General features: G+C 48.4%; 1 protein-coding gene across 2 annotated transcripts; it reads right to left on the bottom strand.

The window, feature by feature from the left end:
- Nucleotides 1-1,143: 1,143 nt before the first annotated feature.
- On the bottom strand, nt 1,144-16,698 carry CLDN18 (claudin 18). Of its 2 annotated transcripts, none has more exons than XM_071437041.1 (5): nt 16,479-16,698; nt 4,196-4,360; nt 2,595-2,700; nt 2,125-2,235; nt 1,144-1,321 (listed from the first exon to the last, which is right to left on the bottom strand). In XM_071437041.1, exons 1-5 carry the CDS (start codon nt 16,696-16,698, stop codon nt 1,144-1,146), a joined length of 780 nt encoding a protein of 259 aa, XP_071293142.1. The 2 variants fall into 2 exon arrangements, with proteins under 2 accessions (XP_071293142.1, XP_071293141.1); XM_071437040.1 differs by lacking the exon at nt 16,479-16,698 and adding an exon at nt 8,297-8,516.
- Between the last annotated feature and the right edge of the window lie 2,069 nt (nt 16,699-18,767).

Below are 18,767 nucleotides of genomic sequence, written 5' to 3'. Positions count from 1 at the left end.
GATCCCTCCAAGGTACCAAACACTCAGAGAACACCAGCATTTCACCAAAATAATTTTGCCTGAACTGAATTCCTTCAGAGAACTTGTAATCCTGAGGAGTGGTGCTCAAGCCCACTGCAGATGCCATTAAATGGCTATTTTGGAGGCTCTGGAAACCTTTTCTCTCTCTAACTTATCCCTTTTCTATATCCATAGGCATTGTCTAGGCTTTTTAGGATGTGCTCTGGCACTAGGTGGGAGGACCTCCTAAGAGCTCACAGCTCTCTCTTCCCACAAAAGTTCTGACATGTCTCCCTCTTCCCCCTTCAAATAAATTCCCTCTCTGATGGATTGGCTGGAGGAGGCAATGTTCCACTGTGGAGTTAATCTTCCCATCACTGGGGGGAGAATTACCACAGGGAAGTCCTGATGTCGGTGTGGAGTTACACATCTAATGCTCCCTGGGAGTCCTGCTCCAAAGGTAACTCTAATTAATTCTAAATGAGAAATTCTCCTGGCTCCGTTAACGATGACATCTGTGGGAACACCAGTGGCACAGAGGTTGGGAGCTATTAGTGCAGGAATAACAATGGATTATGCACATTCCCTGGAGAGATCCAAAGAAATAAATACACTTTGCTATCACAGGCTCCAGCAAACATCTAAGTAACAGAAATCAGATTAAATATCAGAGCAGATCAGCATTAGAGTACAGCCAGCAAAGCAAAGGTGGGAGTAGGTAGAGAAGGCACCAGGGAGGGAAATGCCCTGACCACAGGCTCTGTTTGCTTTGGGTACAGCCTAGGGGACACAACAGAATTTACTTCAAATACACAGCGATTATCAAAGGGGAATTTTCACTATTTGAGCAATTAAGAAAGGGCACAAGGCACTGCTCCTGGATATCAGTTTATACAGAAAATAGGAGCAAAATGTTCTACTCTGAGAGCACCACAAGGCATTACTCTGGTCACAGACCTCCTGGTGCTGTTAATACTAACGGGCAGTCGAGTAAAACTGATGTTCACAACAAAGATACAACCTCAGAGTAGAGAAAACCTACTAGAAAAAACACAATCCTATTTACAGACTGCTTGGTTTGCTGCACTTTTTGCTTGTGAAGTTAAAAATCTCTGAGAGCACAACTCAAGGCCAGAAGGTCTGCTAGACGTAGTCGTATTTCGAAGGGTAGGGGCGCCTCCCATCCTCACTTCGAGGACCTTCTTCATATCCCACACCCTTCCTGGTCCTTGGGTCAGCTTCATAGCCTGAGCCACCCTTGTAGGGCCCCGTCCTGTAGGAGATGTTCCGGCCTGAGGCATTGTAGGACACGGCTTTGTAGCTGGAAGAAACACAAGAGGGGCTGTGACTGCCCAGCACTGCACCCTGTGCTCATGGTGGGTTTTAGGGACCTTTGTGCTCTGTCAGCACTTGGGGGCACTCAGAGAGCTCAGCCCATCATCTGTGGAAAGCTGTAAGTCCCTTTCAGGTTCTTTCATAAACTTGTACTTTCTTTCCCTTAAATAAACCATTTGTGGAGTGATGAACCCACCTGCAATAAGCAGATATGTTGAGGTACAAATTCCTGGTGATGTTACATCATCCCTGGAAGTGTTCCAGGCCAGGCTGGACAAGGCCTGGATCTACCTGGTCTATGGAAGGTGTCCTTGTATATGGCAGGGGTGGAATGGAAAAGGCTTTAGGTCCCTCCCAACCCAAACTGCTCTGGAATTCTACAATTCCATATAGATCATGGCTCAGCTGATGCAACCTACCCCTGCTAATGATTTGCTGTGCAACCTTCAGTTCATGGGTCTGAATCTACCAGCACAGTGCAAATGTCACATTTTGAGGCTGGTTCTCATGTCCTCTCTGTTCCTGTGTGAGTCACAGGGTCAGGGAGAGCAAATGCTCACTTTGGACCCACAGAGGGCAACTCACTAATCATGGACTTCAGGTAGTGGTGGCCTTGGCAGTGCTGAATTAATGCCTGGACTCTGATCTTAAAGAGCGTCTGTGTTTCCATCATCATGAGAGCTATCATGACAGGGGTGTCACACACCCACACATCCTGGGCCAGCTGTGGGACACCTGTGCACCCAGATTTCCTGCAACACCTCCCCATGTCCACCCAGCCCAGCTTACCGGGATTCTTCTGGGATGAGGCCTTTGCAAGCAAGGCACATCATGATGCCTCCCACGAGGGCCAGGCCCCCTGCCACCCATCCAACAAAGAGGGCTGAGCCAAAGGTGTACCTGCAAAACAGCGTGGCTGGTTAGGGTGTGACAGGTTCTGTGTGCTGCTGCCCAGACACACTGAACACTGGCACAGAATACTCCCTCTGGCCCTACAGGTGTACCCAGAAGTGCCCAGAAATTCACAGAAGTCCCACCTGCAGCCTGAACCACAATAGCCTCCCTATCTCATTCTTGAGCTGCAAAAACAGAGAGAATCCCAGCTCATTTGCTGATCTCCAGCCCAGACTCTATCTCCTAGGAATAATCTTCCAAGCCCTGCAACCATCCCAACATACTCCCAGAGTCTGCCAATCCTTCAGCACCAGCCCTGAGGGAGATTTCCACCATGTAGCATGCAGAGCCAGCTGAGCACCCACCTGTTCTGGACGTTCTGCATTCCCTGGTACATGTTGGTGGTGGACATCCAGAAGTTTGTGACCAGCATGTTGGCAAACACAGACACTCCAGTGATGGCACACAGGCCTGAGAGGGGACAGAAGGACAGACTGAGAGCCACACAGTGCAAGAAGTCACCTGGAGCCTCAGGGAAGCATCTGACACCTCTGGAAAGGTGGGTGACACACTGCTCTGTGGCCTTCAGCACAAAGGGGGAACCCACAATGTGTCACACTTTCCTTCCAGGTTTTCCTAGCATTTACAATCCAACATCAGGAATACAATAGTGCACAACACACTCCCAGGTCAGACCAGCAGGATTCTTTCTCCTGGTGTGTTTTGTCACAGAAATGAGTTTAACAGGTCATTGTACGAAATACCCAGTAGTTCATTTTAAACATTTGTTTTACAGTGATAAACATGGACCAAAAATTCCCTGACAGAATTTTTTTAATGGGAAAACACACTCTCTGTCACGTGAAAGAGGAGATGTCTTTGGCTTACAGCCTGTTTATCACCAGATGTGGAAGACCAGCCCCAGGAGATGGGAACTTCTCCCATTCATCCAAAGAGGGGATGTCTGAGATGGCCATCCCTGACAATCCTGGCAGCAATGTCAACCTTTGGTTTTCCTCAGCAGAGGAATTCACAGAACACTTCAACATGGAATCACAGACTGATTTGGGTTGGAAGGGCCCTTAAAGACCAAGGATAGATAGGAGCTGGGGTGTCCAGAAGAGCTGAAGTCCAGAACTTTTGGCAGAAAACCCTCACATGACAGTTTTGTTCTTCCTTCCACAGTGTCCAAGGCCAGGTTGGATGGGGCTTGGAGCCCTGGTCGAGTGGAAGGTGCCCCTGCCCATGGCAGTGGTGGAACTGGATGATTTTTAAGGTCCTTCCAACCCAACCCATTCCATTATTCTAAAATGATAGATGTAAAATACAAAATTAAAGCTGTGTGGCAGAAGGTGGTTTCCTCTCTCCAGCTTATACTTTTTGAAGTTGTGTTGAATGTCTCATATCCCTGCAAAAGTTAAGCATTGGGATTTGAAGAATTTTAAATAGGGACATTCTCCTTCACTTTGTTAGGATATAGATTTCATTTGACTCTTATCTCAAAAATAATGTAGGAAAACTTGTAAGTGATGTTTTAAGCATTTGCAGTTTTGAGGAAGCTGGGCATTCCTGCAGCCTTGTAGGCTGGTATTTAAAACCTACAAACCAGGCTACAAGACCCCTGGGAATTTTCCTAAAATTATTATGGATAAAGCCTGAAACAGAAATATTCTACATAAATAAAGGCTAAAAAATATATGGCAACAACATTTATAAAACAAATCAAGATATATACTTCCTTTTCCATCTGTGGGGTGTTTTTTCAGCCTTCTATGTTTTGTCCATGCAAACTTCTGGTTTCCAGAAATTATTTTGTTCCCTAATCAGAGGTAAAAACCACTTGACCCCAGGAAATCATGCTGGAGGACAAAGCCAATAGCTTAATAAATGCACCAAGACTTGCCCAGTTCTCAGTTCCAGGGAGATGCAAACCTTCCACGTGGAAGACATGACAGTTCCCACTTACCAGCAACAATGAACATGATGCCAGAGGTCAGGGTCATGTTGGCTTTGGCAGTGTCCTCCATGCTCCCAATGCGGATGCATTTCAGAGCAAAAATGCACACAAAGAGGCCGAGGAGTCCCAGGACAATGCCCACGATCATGAGGGCCCTCACAGCCTGGAACATTGCTGCAAAACAAACAGCAAGAGCCTCAATGAGTGGCTGAAATGGGATTTGTCAGAGCCTGGGGGGTTTTCAAAGATTGCCTCTGTCTGAAAATAGAAATATTAAAGAAGAAAATCTTGGAAAATGGGCACTGGATCTACTCTGTATTACCTGGGGCACCTCTGGAAGTATGGCTGTTCAACCTAACTTCCCAAAGAGTTTGGTGGTTTAGGCAGCATTTTTTTTGGAAATGTTCAATAGCAGCAGTCATGAAATTCATGGAGAAGGGTTAGTGAGGAGCTGGGATAAGCATGGATTGTCCCATAACCACAGAGGTTGAGAAAGGGCTCTTCTTTCCTCCCCAGTCAGCAATGGAAGCAGACAGCTCCACCCACCTATCCAGGATATTTCCAGCTACTGCATGACTCAAAATGCAGTTCTGTATATTCCTGCTTCCCAGTAAAGCACATAGAAAAGAGGAAAATCAGACATTACATGGAGAGGAGGAGAGAGCTTCAAAGCTCTGACAACCATTTCCCTCACCATGTCCTTCCCAGGGTTGTTTGGAACATCAGTCCTGGATAAATCTGTCCATGTTCATGACTAAAACATCCAAATACCCCCATCCTGAATTGGCAGCAGTGTGCTGTGAGCTAGGAATGCTGATGGGTCATGTCCATGGGAGCTGAGGCCTGAAGGAGGCAAAAACCCTTCAGACACCTCTTGGGTGGAGTAGAAAAGTAAAAGGAGAAGTAAAGGGAGACTGGCACCTTTAAAACTGGAGAAGTGGTGGGGAAAGAGTACTTGAATACCAAGGTGATTCTCTAATAAGGTGGCACACATCCCATCTTTTTCCAGACACTTTCCCTCCCCACTTGTGCACGAGTCCCTGGCAGAGACAGGGAGGTGGCAGAGCCCTGGAGGGGATGCTGGGGACTATTTCAAGGGCTGCTGGGATTTGGTTGGGACACTTTGCAGCCTCTCCTTACCCTGCCACACTCTCCCACAGCCCTGGGTCTGGCTTTGGTGCTCCCTAGGCATGATTGCCACTCTTCAGGGAAGAGAAAGGGGGCTCATGATGGAGTGAAACAGGTGGAAAACAGATTCCACAGCCCCAGGGATATCTCTGCCCTGTCTGTCACCCCTTTACTGGATGACCATGGTGCCCAAGGGTGCAGGGGAGCACAGAGCCCTTGCACAGGTTGGGAAAAGGGTTTATATACCCTTCCCAGGAGGGTTTTGGGTGCCTGGGTGGCTCTCCTGGCCTGTGGGGTGTCAGGAAGCAGAGCAGAACCGCGCTGGCACCGCGGCGCACACGGAAGCAGGCGGGCTGCCATTCCACAGGCCGGGAATACACCACCTTCTCCCATCCAGCAGTCCCACTGCCTCAGCTCTTATGACTCAATTTGCCCTTATCAGCTGATAACGAGTGCTAACGAGCCGGGGGTTTTCAATCTCCCATTCATCAGCCCCCAGGTAGGAGCTCATTAGTTATGATCCATCAGGGGATGGCGGATACGCCTTATCAGCCCTCAGAGGTTGTTCCGCAGCACCTGATGGGAAGCAGAAAGAGGAGGAAATTTCAATCTTCGTTTGTCTTTGCAACCACCAAAGTTTCTTTGCAAATGCATTTGTTTCAGGGCAGGCAGGAGAGGCTGATAATCCAAGACTGTGGATCATGATGGAAGCTCCGTGTCCCCAAGACAGTGCTTCATTCCGGGGTGTTCCCTGCAGGTTCCTGGGTGTCATCACTGGGCTGTTTTCAACCCATCAAGCAGTGACCCCAAAAAGATCCCACAGAAAGTTTGTTGGTTCTCAGGAGAGGTGTTCCCAGCGCCTTGGGTACCCATGGAAGGACACAACAGGCAGGGCCAAGCCAAGCAGCCAAGGATGCTCCACTTTTGCTGGAGCACTGCTGTGAATCTCCATTGAAAGGAGCTGTTGGAAAGGGGAGGGAGAGGAGCACAGCAGGGCATGACAGAAAAAATTCCAGATAACCATCAGCAGCCATTCCTGCCTCCATGAGACTGACCATCTCCACTAAGAGATGGAAAGGAGAAAGAAGTTGTTTCTGCTGTGGCATGAAGAACTCTCCACTTGGCTCATGGGACTTGAAGTGGGAGCTGTTTGGAAAGGCAGCCCTGCAGTTTCAAGGGAATTTTGGCATCCATTGAAAGTCCTTTGAAAAGAGCTGCTTTTCCAAAGGTGAATGACCTCTGCTTGGAGGAAGGGGTGGAAGGGCTTAGACAAACAAAGTGGGAGACTAAGGAAAAGTGGTATCAGGAGCAGTAGGAAGCAAACAGCCTTGGAGTTTCAAAACCTGCCTTTTGCACACACCTTTGGCATGAGGGAGGATAACCTGGCTTCCACACAAGGGCTGGTGTTCCATAACAAGGGAATAGCAAAAGCACCAACAGAAACAGCTTCTCCACCAAAATAAATGGCAGTGATGTGAAACCACAGCCTGCAACCCTGTTTTCCAGAGGTAAGGGAAACTGGATAGTCATCTTCCTCCCCTGTGTGAGTGGCAAGAGGTGAGTGAGATAAAACAACTTTAAGTCATTTAAATGACCATCACATGCATTTCTGTCACTAGTACATAATAAAAAGGTGGAATCTGACTTTATGACCAGTAATAATTGATGGGATATAGAAATTTTAGGGAAATTAAGTGCATCCAGCAGGTGTTTAAGTTAAGAAAATTCCAGCAGGGACATTTTTTCTATACGTTTGAAGGAATAAATCAATTAAATGGATTCATAAAGATAACTCTGACAGCATATCTCTAACAACAGAAATTGTCTGTGAATGCTTTGCACATTTCTTCATTGCCGTATTACTTAAAAATAACTGAAAAAGTTAAATCTTGATTGGGATAAATTGACATAAAAATGAGGGTTCCCATTTCCTTATGGCTCATTTAAAACACAATCACCTGCCCAAAGCATTTTGAAGAGATATAGTGGTCAACATTTTGTAGAGATAGCTGGATTAATCTACTTTTCAGTCTTAAAAAAAATATCCCCATGGGAAAGGTGACTCTGAATATCAGATAGGCTCTTCTAAATGGGAAAGAATTCACCTGGCAATCCTGAAACTGGATACACAGAGACACATTTATTCCATAGCACCCCTCAGAGAGTCACAGGTCCTCAGCAAAGCTTGAGGGCATCCCTGAGGATGACATCCCTGAGGATGGCATCCCTGAGGATACAGGGCTGGAACCCACATCACACTTGGATCAACAGTTGCAAAAGGCCTTGCACAGCACTGCTTGCTTGGACCTTTTTGTGATCATGCACCAGGAGTGAGAAACTCCCAGGGCCAAATTTACTGCTGGGCTGGGAGCACTGGGATATGCTCACATGCAGTGGGGTGGGAAAATCAGCTCTTTTGGGAACATGAGCAAGCAAACAGGACAGCAATATGCCTCTGCACTCTGCTTCTGTAGGCACTGACACTGCTCAGATGATGGGCAGTGGTTGAACACATCTTTCCCCTTTGTGCCCTTCCTACCTGCACCTCTCACAGGCAGATTTCTCCCATTCCAGTTCTATCTTTGGAAAAACTGTACATTTCAATTATTTCCATTATCCCATAACACTACACAATTGCATGCAGCCCTTTTCCTTGTGTTTCCATTCCCAGCAACAATACCTAGAGGGTTAAACATCCTCACTCTCCTCACCTCAGTGGAGCTGCTCTGATTTATACCAGCAGTGGTGCTGAACCCGTGATGCTCACCAGACATCCCACACACATGCTCCAGGTTGTAACCCCCACCACAAACCCCCACCACAAAAATCATTTTGGCAACAAATATTCTCCTATTTTTATGCTCCTAACATAACACTGGAAATGTTATTCCTCACAAAGTGCTTTAAGATACCTGCTCCTATTTTCAGATGCAGAGCTCCAGGAGAGCCCCTGGGTGACACCTGGAGTGTTTTTGCCCCTACCTGGCAGCCCAAGGATAGTGAAATACGGCCGACACTCGGTGAAGCCGGAGCTCTGCCGCACGCAGCTCCTCCACAGCCCCTGGTACTGGAACACAGCCGTGACTGGGTTGTCATACAGGTCCTGCGTGCTCCACGTGTCCATGGCCGTGGCCATGATGCTGCCCCCAACACCCAGCGACGACACCAGGAACCCCATCACCTGGCAGATGGTGGTGGACATGGTGAGTCCCTGGAGAGCAGAGGTGGCGCGGCCCCGAGGGAGCTGCAGTCCTACTGGGGCACCAGAGTCCTCCTGCCTGAGCCACCAGCAGTGCAGCTGCTCTTATCAGATGCTTTCCATTGAGCGCTGTTTGCTCAAAGTGTTTTTGCAAGATAGTCCAGTTTCACTCTCGCTGCCGGCGAGGTTTGTGCCGGCAGGGCTTGGAGATAGGAGCTTTTGTCCTTTAGAAGTGCTTGTCCTTCCACGTTTAAGCAGCCACACTCTGCTGAGTGTTGGGTAACCCACTTGGGGCTTGGCCGGCCCATTGAAACCCTTTGCTGCCCATTGGGCCTGTCCTGCCTGCTTGGCACGGGGCAAGGACCATGTTCCCAGGGGAATTCAGCGCCTGGACCAGGCCACCACCTCCCCATTCCTCTGCTGATGCCACCAGAGAATCTGTCCCCCATGGAGGTGTCCTCACAAGAGGCATGATGAGAGATAGGGCTTTGTCAGAGATGTGGGGCCACCAGCCCAGCCCAGGGATGTGGCTGCTCCTTGCAGTCTCTTGGGCATCACTGAGCTTCCATGGATGCTGACCATGGCACCAAGCCAAGAGCCCCAAACTGATCCAGCAAAGCTCCTCCAGCCCTGTTCTCCACCCACCCACATCCCCACTGCCATCACGAGGACACACTGAAACCCATGTGGCAGGGAGGAGAGCACAGGGAGCACTGGGAAATGGCATTTCTGAGGGGGTGCTTGTCTGTGTTCACTGGAGGGATGGTCCTGGGAAAGGGATGGGGCATGTAAAAAGTGGGAAAATCATTATCACAGTGGAGAGGTGGGCTGGGCTTGTGGGAACAAAATAAATTCACTGTGCCACTCTGCCAATGGAGTCAGTGAGGTACAAGGACCTTCCAGGCTTTACACTCATCCATTCTCATCCAGTATCCCCTGCAACTGATTTACTTCAGTCCTGACCTAGAAGCAAATTCCTACTTTAAACTGTCCATACCACAGGCACCATCCACATCAGCACCTCGATGTGAAGCTGTGTGAAAGCCACCAGGAAGAGAGGAAAGGCTTATTTGTGTCCATGAGGAGCTACAATAGGGTTATTACACCCTGGATATTGCACCTTCCTTCTGGAGAACAACCATCCAGGACATCCCTTGGCTTGTGTGGCTCTGCTGGGGCAGCCAGAGCACAATTCCATGTCTAGGGGCAATTGAAGCCCTCTTGGGTCAGGCACAAGATGTCTTTGCTTCTGTCAGTTTTATTCAAATGTCATCATTTTCACTCACTTTGGCAAGTTTATATCACAGGAAGGGTCAGTTCTGACCTACCTAAAGTTGCCAGCAAAAATAATAAAGTGAACAAAAACCATGGAAGGGAGCCCCCAAGAACCAGAGGTGGTAAAGAGCTGCTTATCCTCTGTGAAGGATAAGGAATGATGAGGGAATTCCTCATTTTGAATAATGATTTGTGATAGATCAGTGCTGGAGAATACTTAGAAGCTGAGACAACAACTAGGGATGAGAAGGACCTGGAAGACAGAAGGACAAATAGTGCTAAAATGTGGTCAGTTCTCCATCCCATCCCTTGTGATCCCACAGCCAGAACTGTGTCCCAGTCTAGAAAATCCAGTTTCATTGAAGCCCTGATGTTTCTCAGCAGCTCTCCAGGATGACTCCTGTCCTTCCCATGCCCCAGGATTTGCCTTCTTGTTTCTGGCCATCTAGTGGTGAGAGCCCACATCCCTTTTTCTGGGCTGAACCTCATCAGAACACATCAGAGGGAGTAATATTCCTTTGAGACATAAACCCTATTCCCAAGTGCATGCAAGAGTGCACAGAGAAATGAAGCCATAGACTGGTCATAGCTAAAAAATAACCCCTGGGGAGGAAAAGGGAAGGAAAGAGGGAGAATTAAATGGGTGAACATATTTTTTCCAGCTTTTTTTTTCCCCAAACACCTCTGACACCTTTTAAATGGTTGCTTTTTTCTGCTCAGTTGGACATCTGGGTGGTTGCAGGAATATCAGTGGTGATGGCCCTTCCACCCCTATATCCACATTTGCTTTGGTGGGAGGGGACACATCACTCCTTCCTCCACCCTGGCTGCTGGCTCTGGCCACGTGCAGCAGGAGCTGCTCTTCAAACCAACAGGGAGCTTTTCTGCTCCTTCTCCTTCTCCTTCTCCTTCTCCTTCTCCTTCTCCTTCTCCTTCTCCTTCTCCTTCTCGTGTTTCACATCCCAAGCTCTGCTGATCCCCCCAAGACACCTATTGGAAAGAGGGCCACCCCTGGATGTGCCCATGTCCAGTCCATCACCTCAGTAACCTTTCCTTGGGAATGGAATTTTCCCCTGTGGATGGAGATGCTGTTTCTCTTCATGGCTCTTACTCGGGGACATCGAAACCCCAGAGCAATGGTGGAGCAGTCAAAAAACATCATCAAAATCTCCAGGTGTGCAGGAAAGTCCAGGAGAACCAACCTGGCTTTGGTTTGCGGGGCCAGATGGAAACATATCTCTAAAGAAGAGAAACCAACACAAGGTTGGACATTCCACACTCATGCTGTCCCCAAAAACAGAGCAAAGGAAGGCGTCATGCTGCAGTCCTCAGTTAAGAGTTAAACACCCAGCCATGCTCAGCACTCCACATGTTGTCATCTTGGAAGAATTATTGTCGTTTGGGGGGCTTCTGCTTGCTCATCCCTAAAAGTATTGGCTGAAGTGTCCTCCAGCCATCCCATTGCCACTTCTGCTCTGACTAGAACATACTTGAAAGAGTGGGAATTCAAAACTCCCACACCTTCCTCAGTGGATGCTTGAAGCAGACTCCCAGCATATTTCCTTTGCCTTCCTCAAATATTCCGATTTTAAACTTATTTTTAATGGTTGTTTCTGAGTTGCCCATGAGAGAAGAATTCACTCATCCCATTTTCCCAGATAACAGAAGATCCCCTGGGAGTTTCATCTGAACTGTTAGCTCAGAGCGCAACCCAAGAAGGGGTTGGGTGACACAAAAGCTGTGGAGCAACTCTGAGCATCTACATCACAACCTGATGCTCATCTCCAGCCACCTCGTGGAGATGACCACAGCCAGGATTGGTTGAAGTATGGGAATCTCTCTCCAAACAATCTGTGGATTGTCTCCAGCAGCTGAATGCTTGGCCAGAGGGTTTCCCAATCCACGTGGAAATGCTGAGCTGTGTCTGAGGAAAGGGAATGGTGAGGCTGCAGCTCACCAAGGAGCAGAGAACAGGGCTCCCACTGAGCACTGGGACAGCTCCAGTGGTTTACCCAAACGAGGAAAAGAAGGGGGCTTTGTGGCCACTCCCCTGTGCCCCTTTATTCCAGCTCATAGTTGCTTTATCTCTCCAGGCGTTGACTCTGTGTTATCTCAAAACCGGTCCCTGGGCCCAGGCAGCTCCTGAATGTTATCACTGCCTCTCCCACAAAAATCACCTCCAGCTCATGTTTGCTCTCAAATTTGCAAACACAGCTCACACCCTGCCAGCTGCCCACACCAGCCCAGCCTGCTCAGGCCCAGACTAAGCAAACCCACCCTTCTCCTCCTGCCCCTCCACTGTCGGGACCACCTCAGGGTTTGTGAATGTGGTCCACAATAAGAAGGACTGAATGGCCTTTCTGGAATTCAGTGAGGGAAGTGGGTCATGGAAGGACCCCATCCCAGCTCAGATCCACACCACTGGGGGTGGTCAAGAGGGTGTTCTGAGGTCCCTCAGTAGGGACCTCAGAGCGTCCCTGGGGTGCATGAGGCTGAACTTGCCTACACATCTATGAGCTGTAGCCCAGCCCCAAACCTCCACAGCCTTGCTCCTTCCTCTTCTGGCCCTCATCCCAAATCCCTTAAGATTTTTTTACCTTGTCTCTCATCCTTTCATGGTGTAAGGCACAAAACAATAAATATGACACACATACCCAGCTTCCTGTCACCTCCTCCCACCCTGAGTGTCCCTGGGGTTCCTGAGGTCTCCCACTGGTGCTTTCCCCATCCCCACAACTCTCTCAGCTCCAGCTGTGTGTGCAAACCCATCAGAGCCTCAGACATGTCCTGGTAGGATATATCAAGTCTCCAGCCTACCTGGACTACCTAAATCCTTCTGCACCCAACATGTGACCTCAAAAGACTTTAAGCAGGTTACAGCAGTTGCCTGCAGATATTTCAAAATTCGGAGCTGACCTGGGTGAAAGGCTTTCAAGCAGCAAACAGACCTTGAAAGAGACTTTGCCCTGGCCATCACTAGTGGAGGATCATGACATGGCAATTAGCACTTCCCATCCTTACAAACTTTGGGCATGGAATAGTTCCAGGGAGCAGAGATGCTGTTGCCTTGGCCAGCTGCTGCCTGGTCTCCAAAATCAGGTTATTTGCTATGGTTATGGCACAAAATGGTTGTGGGTTGTATGAAATGAAAGAAAACTTTGTCAGAGCATTGATGTACAAGGGAAATTCCATAGAAGACAATGTTGATGCTTCCTAGACATGAATTCTCCTGGGAAAACATCTAGGCACTGCTGCTACCCTGCACCAGCCAAACTGAAATTTATGGAAAATCTGGACAGTCACGGTTCCATTCCCATGGGCTCTTTTCCCTCTGAGCACTCTAAGAACCGGAGCATTTTTATCAGTTGGAGAAGTTGAACAAGTTAGACTTGTTCAATTTCTGCTCTGCTCTCAGACTGTCAAAGTTTGCCATTGGAAAAGCAAGAATATTCTATTTCAAGCCAACAGCCCTTTGGTCCACAGCAGAGAGATATCTCAGCCCTTCTGAAGGGGTAAAAAGAGCTTTGGACCAGAGGGAGAAATGTCCTTGGAAAAATTGCTGGAGAAGGCTCCCTGAAGAGGTGTGGAAAAAAGACACTGACCAGGGAAATCACTGCCCTTGCAATTGTAGTTCAGCAAAGTTGGGTGAAACTGCAAAATTCTGCTCTGAGCAGAAATCACCTCATGATCTCCACACAAGGTGAAATCACCAGCCTTGCCCTGCTCAGATTTTGCTATTTGTCCCTTATTTGTGTGCTCAGTTTCCAACTGTGTCCTCCAGACCATCTCAAGCCAAAGCAAGAAGCAAAAAATAACAGGAGAAAACAAAATCAGAACAAATACATCCAGTCCTCCAGTGCCACATTTCACCAGAGAGCGACTGTTTATAGCTGAGCAGCGAGAACCATAAACTGCCTGGGTAATTTCTCATTTCTATCTATTATCTTGATTTTTCCTCAATCTATTTGAAATTAAAATTCCCAACTAAACTGAAGATAGATGATGGGCAAGACAAGCTTAATCTTTGCTGTGGGAGCGAGGGATTGAGGTGAAAAAAACCTTGGAACCCAAAACTTCCTCGATGTGCTCGGGTCACCTCGCTGCTTTGCCAGAGTCCTATTATTTTTATTCACTCTGGCACTATTGTTCCCAATATAAATTGCCATTGTCAGGATAATAAATAGGGGTTGATAATGGAAATGCTGACAAACCATTAACTCTGGGGTAGTTTGTGAGGGGGGTTTCATGGGGATCAAGGTGCCGCACACTTAAAATAAACCTGGGGATGATGCACTTAAATAGTATCTGAGTAAATTAATAATAGGATTTTTAGCATCACTTCCCCCTCCTCTGATTGGGGTGCCACCTTTGCTGGTGGTGGGTGGGAAGAAATGCCCATAGGAGCAGCTGGATTCAGGAGACAGAGCCAATCCATAAAGCACAGCAGCAGGATGTGAGGCTTTGCTCCAGCTTCTCCAGAGACTGGAAGTGTCAGACAATCCATAACAGGACAAAAAATGGGAGCAGGGAGGGGGGTGACTACAGAAGAACAAGCCCAGTTCATTAAAAAGAAAGGGAAAAATTCCACCTCGTTTTGTAGGGCAGTGCTGATAGCACTGGTCACGAAAAGGATCATTTGGGACAGAGCACATAAATATTCATATTCCCTCACATGGAGCCCACACCATCTCCCTGACACCACTGAGGGTGAGGACAGCAACTTTGGGGGACTCAGGCATCCACCACCTTTATTTTTTATGGCTGTCCTTTATTCCTTGGGCTTTTTTATATCCCTTTTTGCAGGTGACAGCAGTAAACCTGGCAAACACAAGTGGGAATTCCACTTTAAGATGAGGGCTTCATCAGAAAACCCCAATATTTAGGGTAGGATGCTCATTTCTGTCCGTGGCTGGGAGGGATCCACAGAGCTTGTGAGATGGAGCTGAGGAATCACAGAAACACAGAACCCCAGGATGGTTTGGGTTGGAAGAAACTTTAGGGACCACCTTGTTCCACCCCCTTTCTGTGAGCAGGGCCATGGGCACACCAATCTCCAGCAGCCCCTCTAAGTGCAGGAAAATCTTGCTAATGCAGGGAATCCATCCCCTCAACATTCCCATTTTAGAACGTCAATACCCACCCAACAGACACCAGTCTGGAGGTTTTGGAATTGCAAAGAAACCATCCCTGGTTTTTTCTACTTTTTGCTGTAGGGCTGAGGTCAGTGACAAAGGTGTGAAAGAACAGACCCACCCCCCCACCACCCCCCCCCCCCCCCCCCAAATCTCAAGTATTTTGATTTCTTCAAAGATTAGAGTAGTTCCCAGAGCTGAACACTTGAAAAGGTTAATTGCTTCTTTCATGGAGTTACAGTTTTTGTCATTTTAAGCTTTTTGAGCAGAAGAACTGCAAGAACTGGAAGAACTGCAGTGTCTTGTGGGAGCATCTGTGTGGGGAGGGTTTGGTTTTCACAATTCAATTTACTCCTCACATGGTAAGTTTAATCTCTTTCTAAAATCATTAAGGTTGGAAAAGATCTCTAAGATCAAGTCCAACCATTAACCCAGTGAGTTTTACCAGCTTGTCCTGCCCTTCTCTCCCTGAGTTTTCCCTTGGTGAAGCTGCTCAGCTTTGCTGACTGGGATAGCAGTGTGGGAAAACCAGCCCTGCACAAACAGCCTTCTCTGGATGCCATCCTTCAGCTGGACACCCAGCCAGGATCAGGCTCATGTCCTAGGAAAACACATCTCTGTACATGAGAGTCCAAGCAGGGACATTCCAAGCTACAGCTCCAGCAGGAGGACAATGCTCAGGGTGTGGGGAAGCTGCAGCACAGCCAATGCCAGACAGCAGCTGGGAATGAGGATCCAGAGAGGAGCAACACAAAAACACAGCTCAGGGGATGAAACACGTCCCCAGCTGGTGTCTGAGGCCACAGCCACACTGGGTTATATTGGTTTGATTTGTGCCTTCTCTTGAGAGAAGCAATTTTTGTGCACAATGCCCCTTTCTGTGTGTTTTGGAAATGCCATTTTGCAGAAGTTCTGCAGTGATTTCCTGATATAATTGGCTTCTTCCCTCCATTCTGGCTGTATCAAAGCACAGAGGCCAGATGGGTATATGAGTCTAAGTGCCTTTTTTCTCACTGTATTAAGGCAAGAAGAAACCCCAGATAATCCTGTTGTAACCTAATTGTTTGCACCCCGAGATACTCTGGGCACAACCGGGACAGGAATTATTCCCGTGGCAGAAAAAACTGGAACCAAAGGAGAATTAGGGAGAAATCCAGCCTGGTGGTGTTAGCCCAAATAGAAATACAGTGAGCTGAACTGTGACATATCCTCTTAGGAAAGGATCTTCTCCAGTGACAAGACTATTAGCGGCTTCTGGTGGGAAGCCACACACAGCCACAGAGCTGGGGTAGGAATCTGAGCCAGAGCCACCCATGGCACAGGGGACAAACCTCCCCATGGAGCAGCCTGGACAACACCTCAGGATGCATGTAACAAGTTTTGCTGAACCTTAGCTTGGCCATGGGTTTGCCTTGAGGTACCTCCAAGGACCTGTTTTCCAAGCAGGGTGAGCATCCAAGGTTCTTTTAGGCTGAAATTTGACTGAAAATCCCCCCCTGCTCACGCAGAGATTGTGTCCCACCCCTTCCCACTCTTTCCTGGCGCCATCAGGCCCTACCTGGCAGCCCCAGGATGGTGAAGTAGCCGCGGCACTCGGTGAAGCCGGAGCTCTCCCGGACGCAGGTGCGCCACAGGCCCTGGTAGTTGAAGACGGCCGTCACTGGGTTGTTGTACAGGTCCTGGGTGCTCCACTGGTCCATGCAGGTGGAGGCAATAATGCCCCCGATGCCCAGGGCGGACACCACGAAGCCCATGGACTGGCAGATTGTCACCGACATGGTGCCAGCGCGTGGGAGCCGCGTCCTGGGCGCAAACGAGCGTCTACAAGCCGGGTCTGGGGCAGGCAGCCAGGGCACCAGGGACTTTTAGCTGGAGGCAGTGCCTACGTCACGCCAGCAGGCAGGAGAGCTCTGGGTGCACCACGCAAACCTCCCCTTGCCTTTATCTGTTTCGGTGAGATAATTTCCTCGCTCGGTACCAAGAGCCATTTGTTCCAGCTCGCTCTCTGTTTACCTTCTCGCTCCAGGCAGAGGCACGGCCAGACGGGACCAGCGGGTCCCTCTGGAGAGCTTCCACAGGAACACCAGGGCACTTAGGGAGACTAAGCACAGAGGGGCTTAAATCGGATGAAACATAAAAATTATGGATAGGCTAATCCTTTCCTGGCGAGGATGATGCCTTTGAGCTAAGTGGAGAGGTTCAGATTGGATATTAGGAAAGATTCCTTCATGGAATGGGTTGTCAAGTGTTGGAGCAGGCTGCCCAGGGAAGTGTGGAGTCCCCATCCCTGGTAGGATTTCACTGATGTGTGGATGTAGCACTTGGGGACATGACTGACCTGGGAGTCCTGGGGAACAGTTGGACTTGATGATCTTAGACGGCTTTCCCAACCTAAATGATTCCATGATTTATTAGCATGGCTCCATCTGGCTCAACCAAAACATTTAAGCCAAGGTTAATGTATAAAAAAGGGAATCTTGTAGCATTGGGTGTTTGGGGACACCTCAGGAAGGTTGGGCTGGGAGCCCACAGGAAAGGCAGCGCTTGCTAAAGAGTGAAAGGTGTGAACCTGCAGTTTGTTGTGGGAGGACCAAGGGGAAAACATAGACAAAGCTGCACATCCTCATTTATTATTGTATTATACCCCTCATCCAAATAGGAATTTGGGCTTGTTTTCATGGACAAAGGAAGATGGCAGGGCAGACCTGCTGTGAGACCAGAGCACCCTAAGGGACCTGGCCTTATTGCAGAAAATGCTTTTGTGGGGTAATGCCTTGTTTGCTCATTCTGCTCCATCCCTCACCGCTTTCTTCCTAGCCCAGTTTTCCACGGGTACCAACCCGTCTGTGGCTCAAGAGGAGCAGGGAATGTGCAGGAGAAGAGGAGATGAGGAGCCCTGTTTCAAACCAGAGCATATGGAGGGGTCAAGGAGGGACCTTCAGGAGAAGTGGAGCTCAGTGGGGTGACATTTAGGTGGTGGAAGTGTAAGTCAGGAGGAAGCATGAAGGAGTGGACCTCTGTCACCTGGCTGAATTCACCCTTGCTCAAGGACCCTGGAGTTTCTTCCAGATGCTTGGCCTCAATGCCTTGAGGACTTCCCTGTAAAGCTGCTTCTGAGGAAGATCCAACCTGTGGTGGGAGCAAAATCTCCCAGAGATTATTTTGGCCCTGCACCTTTTTGAGAGAACCAAGCAAGGGACCATGGGAAGTCACCCAGTCTGTTCCTGTGTCCAAAGCAGAGCAGCTCTACTCATGTAGCTCCAAGGGAAATGTCACTCTCGCTTAAGATTCCAGAGCCTCAATTATCAATTCCAAAAGTGTTGTGTCTAATACCAATGTTTGTTACACATCATTCATGAAATTAATGCCCAATATTTAACACCAACCAGGGAAAAGACAACTCCAAACAGTCCTCAGGTTTAAATGGAACACTACCCCATTTTCCAGTTTTTTCCCCAAAAGAAGAGGATTGATGATTCATGTGCTGTCACAACCAACTCTCTCTCCCAGACATTTTTTGGTCCCAGTGACACCCAGTCCTGGTGCCACACCTCACCCACTCCATGTTGGGGCTGTTCATTACTTTCGGTATCGGTCAACAGAACTTAATCACGGAAAGCTTTCCCAGTATCACGTAGCTAAATATAGAGCCTGAGTCCAGAGCACAAACACACCCTGTGTTTGTCACCACCAGGATCGCCTGGAGACGGAAAAGAGTCATGGCAGCCAACGATTGTGTTCAATGCATTAACTCGAAGGATAAATTCACCTTGCATTCGATCCACTAGGAAGGTCTGGAAAAAGCATCTTCACTTGTACACATTGATCCCTGGGTGGGGAGTGCAAG

This window comes from Agelaius tricolor, unplaced genomic scaffold (assembly GCF_023055355.1).
Source record: "Agelaius tricolor isolate 1412-34295 unplaced genomic scaffold, bAgeTri1.0.p SCAF_12, whole genome shotgun sequence".
Classification (NCBI taxonomy): Eukaryota; Metazoa; Chordata; class Aves; order Passeriformes; family Icteridae; genus Agelaius; species Agelaius tricolor.
The sequence above is the reverse complement of the archived record's forward strand: the minus strand, read 5'-3'. Positions and strand labels throughout refer to the sequence as shown.

What these genes read in the sequence shown, in the direction of transcription:
- CLDN18 (XM_071437041.1), bottom strand. Translation starts at nt 16,698, where the DNA reads ATGTCGGTGACAATCTGCCAGTCCATGGGCTTCGTGGTGTCCGCCCTG. An exon ending in CACCATCCTGGGGCTGCCAG is followed by an intron (nt 4,361 to 16,478) that starts GTAGGGCCTGAT and finishes TTTGTTTTGCAG; the next exon opens with CAATGTTCCAGGCTGTGAGG. An exon ending in CATCATGTTCATTGTTGCTG is followed by an intron (nt 2,701 to 4,195) that starts GTAAGTGGGAAC and finishes GTCCCCTCTCAG; the next exon opens with GCCTGTGTGCCATCACTGGA.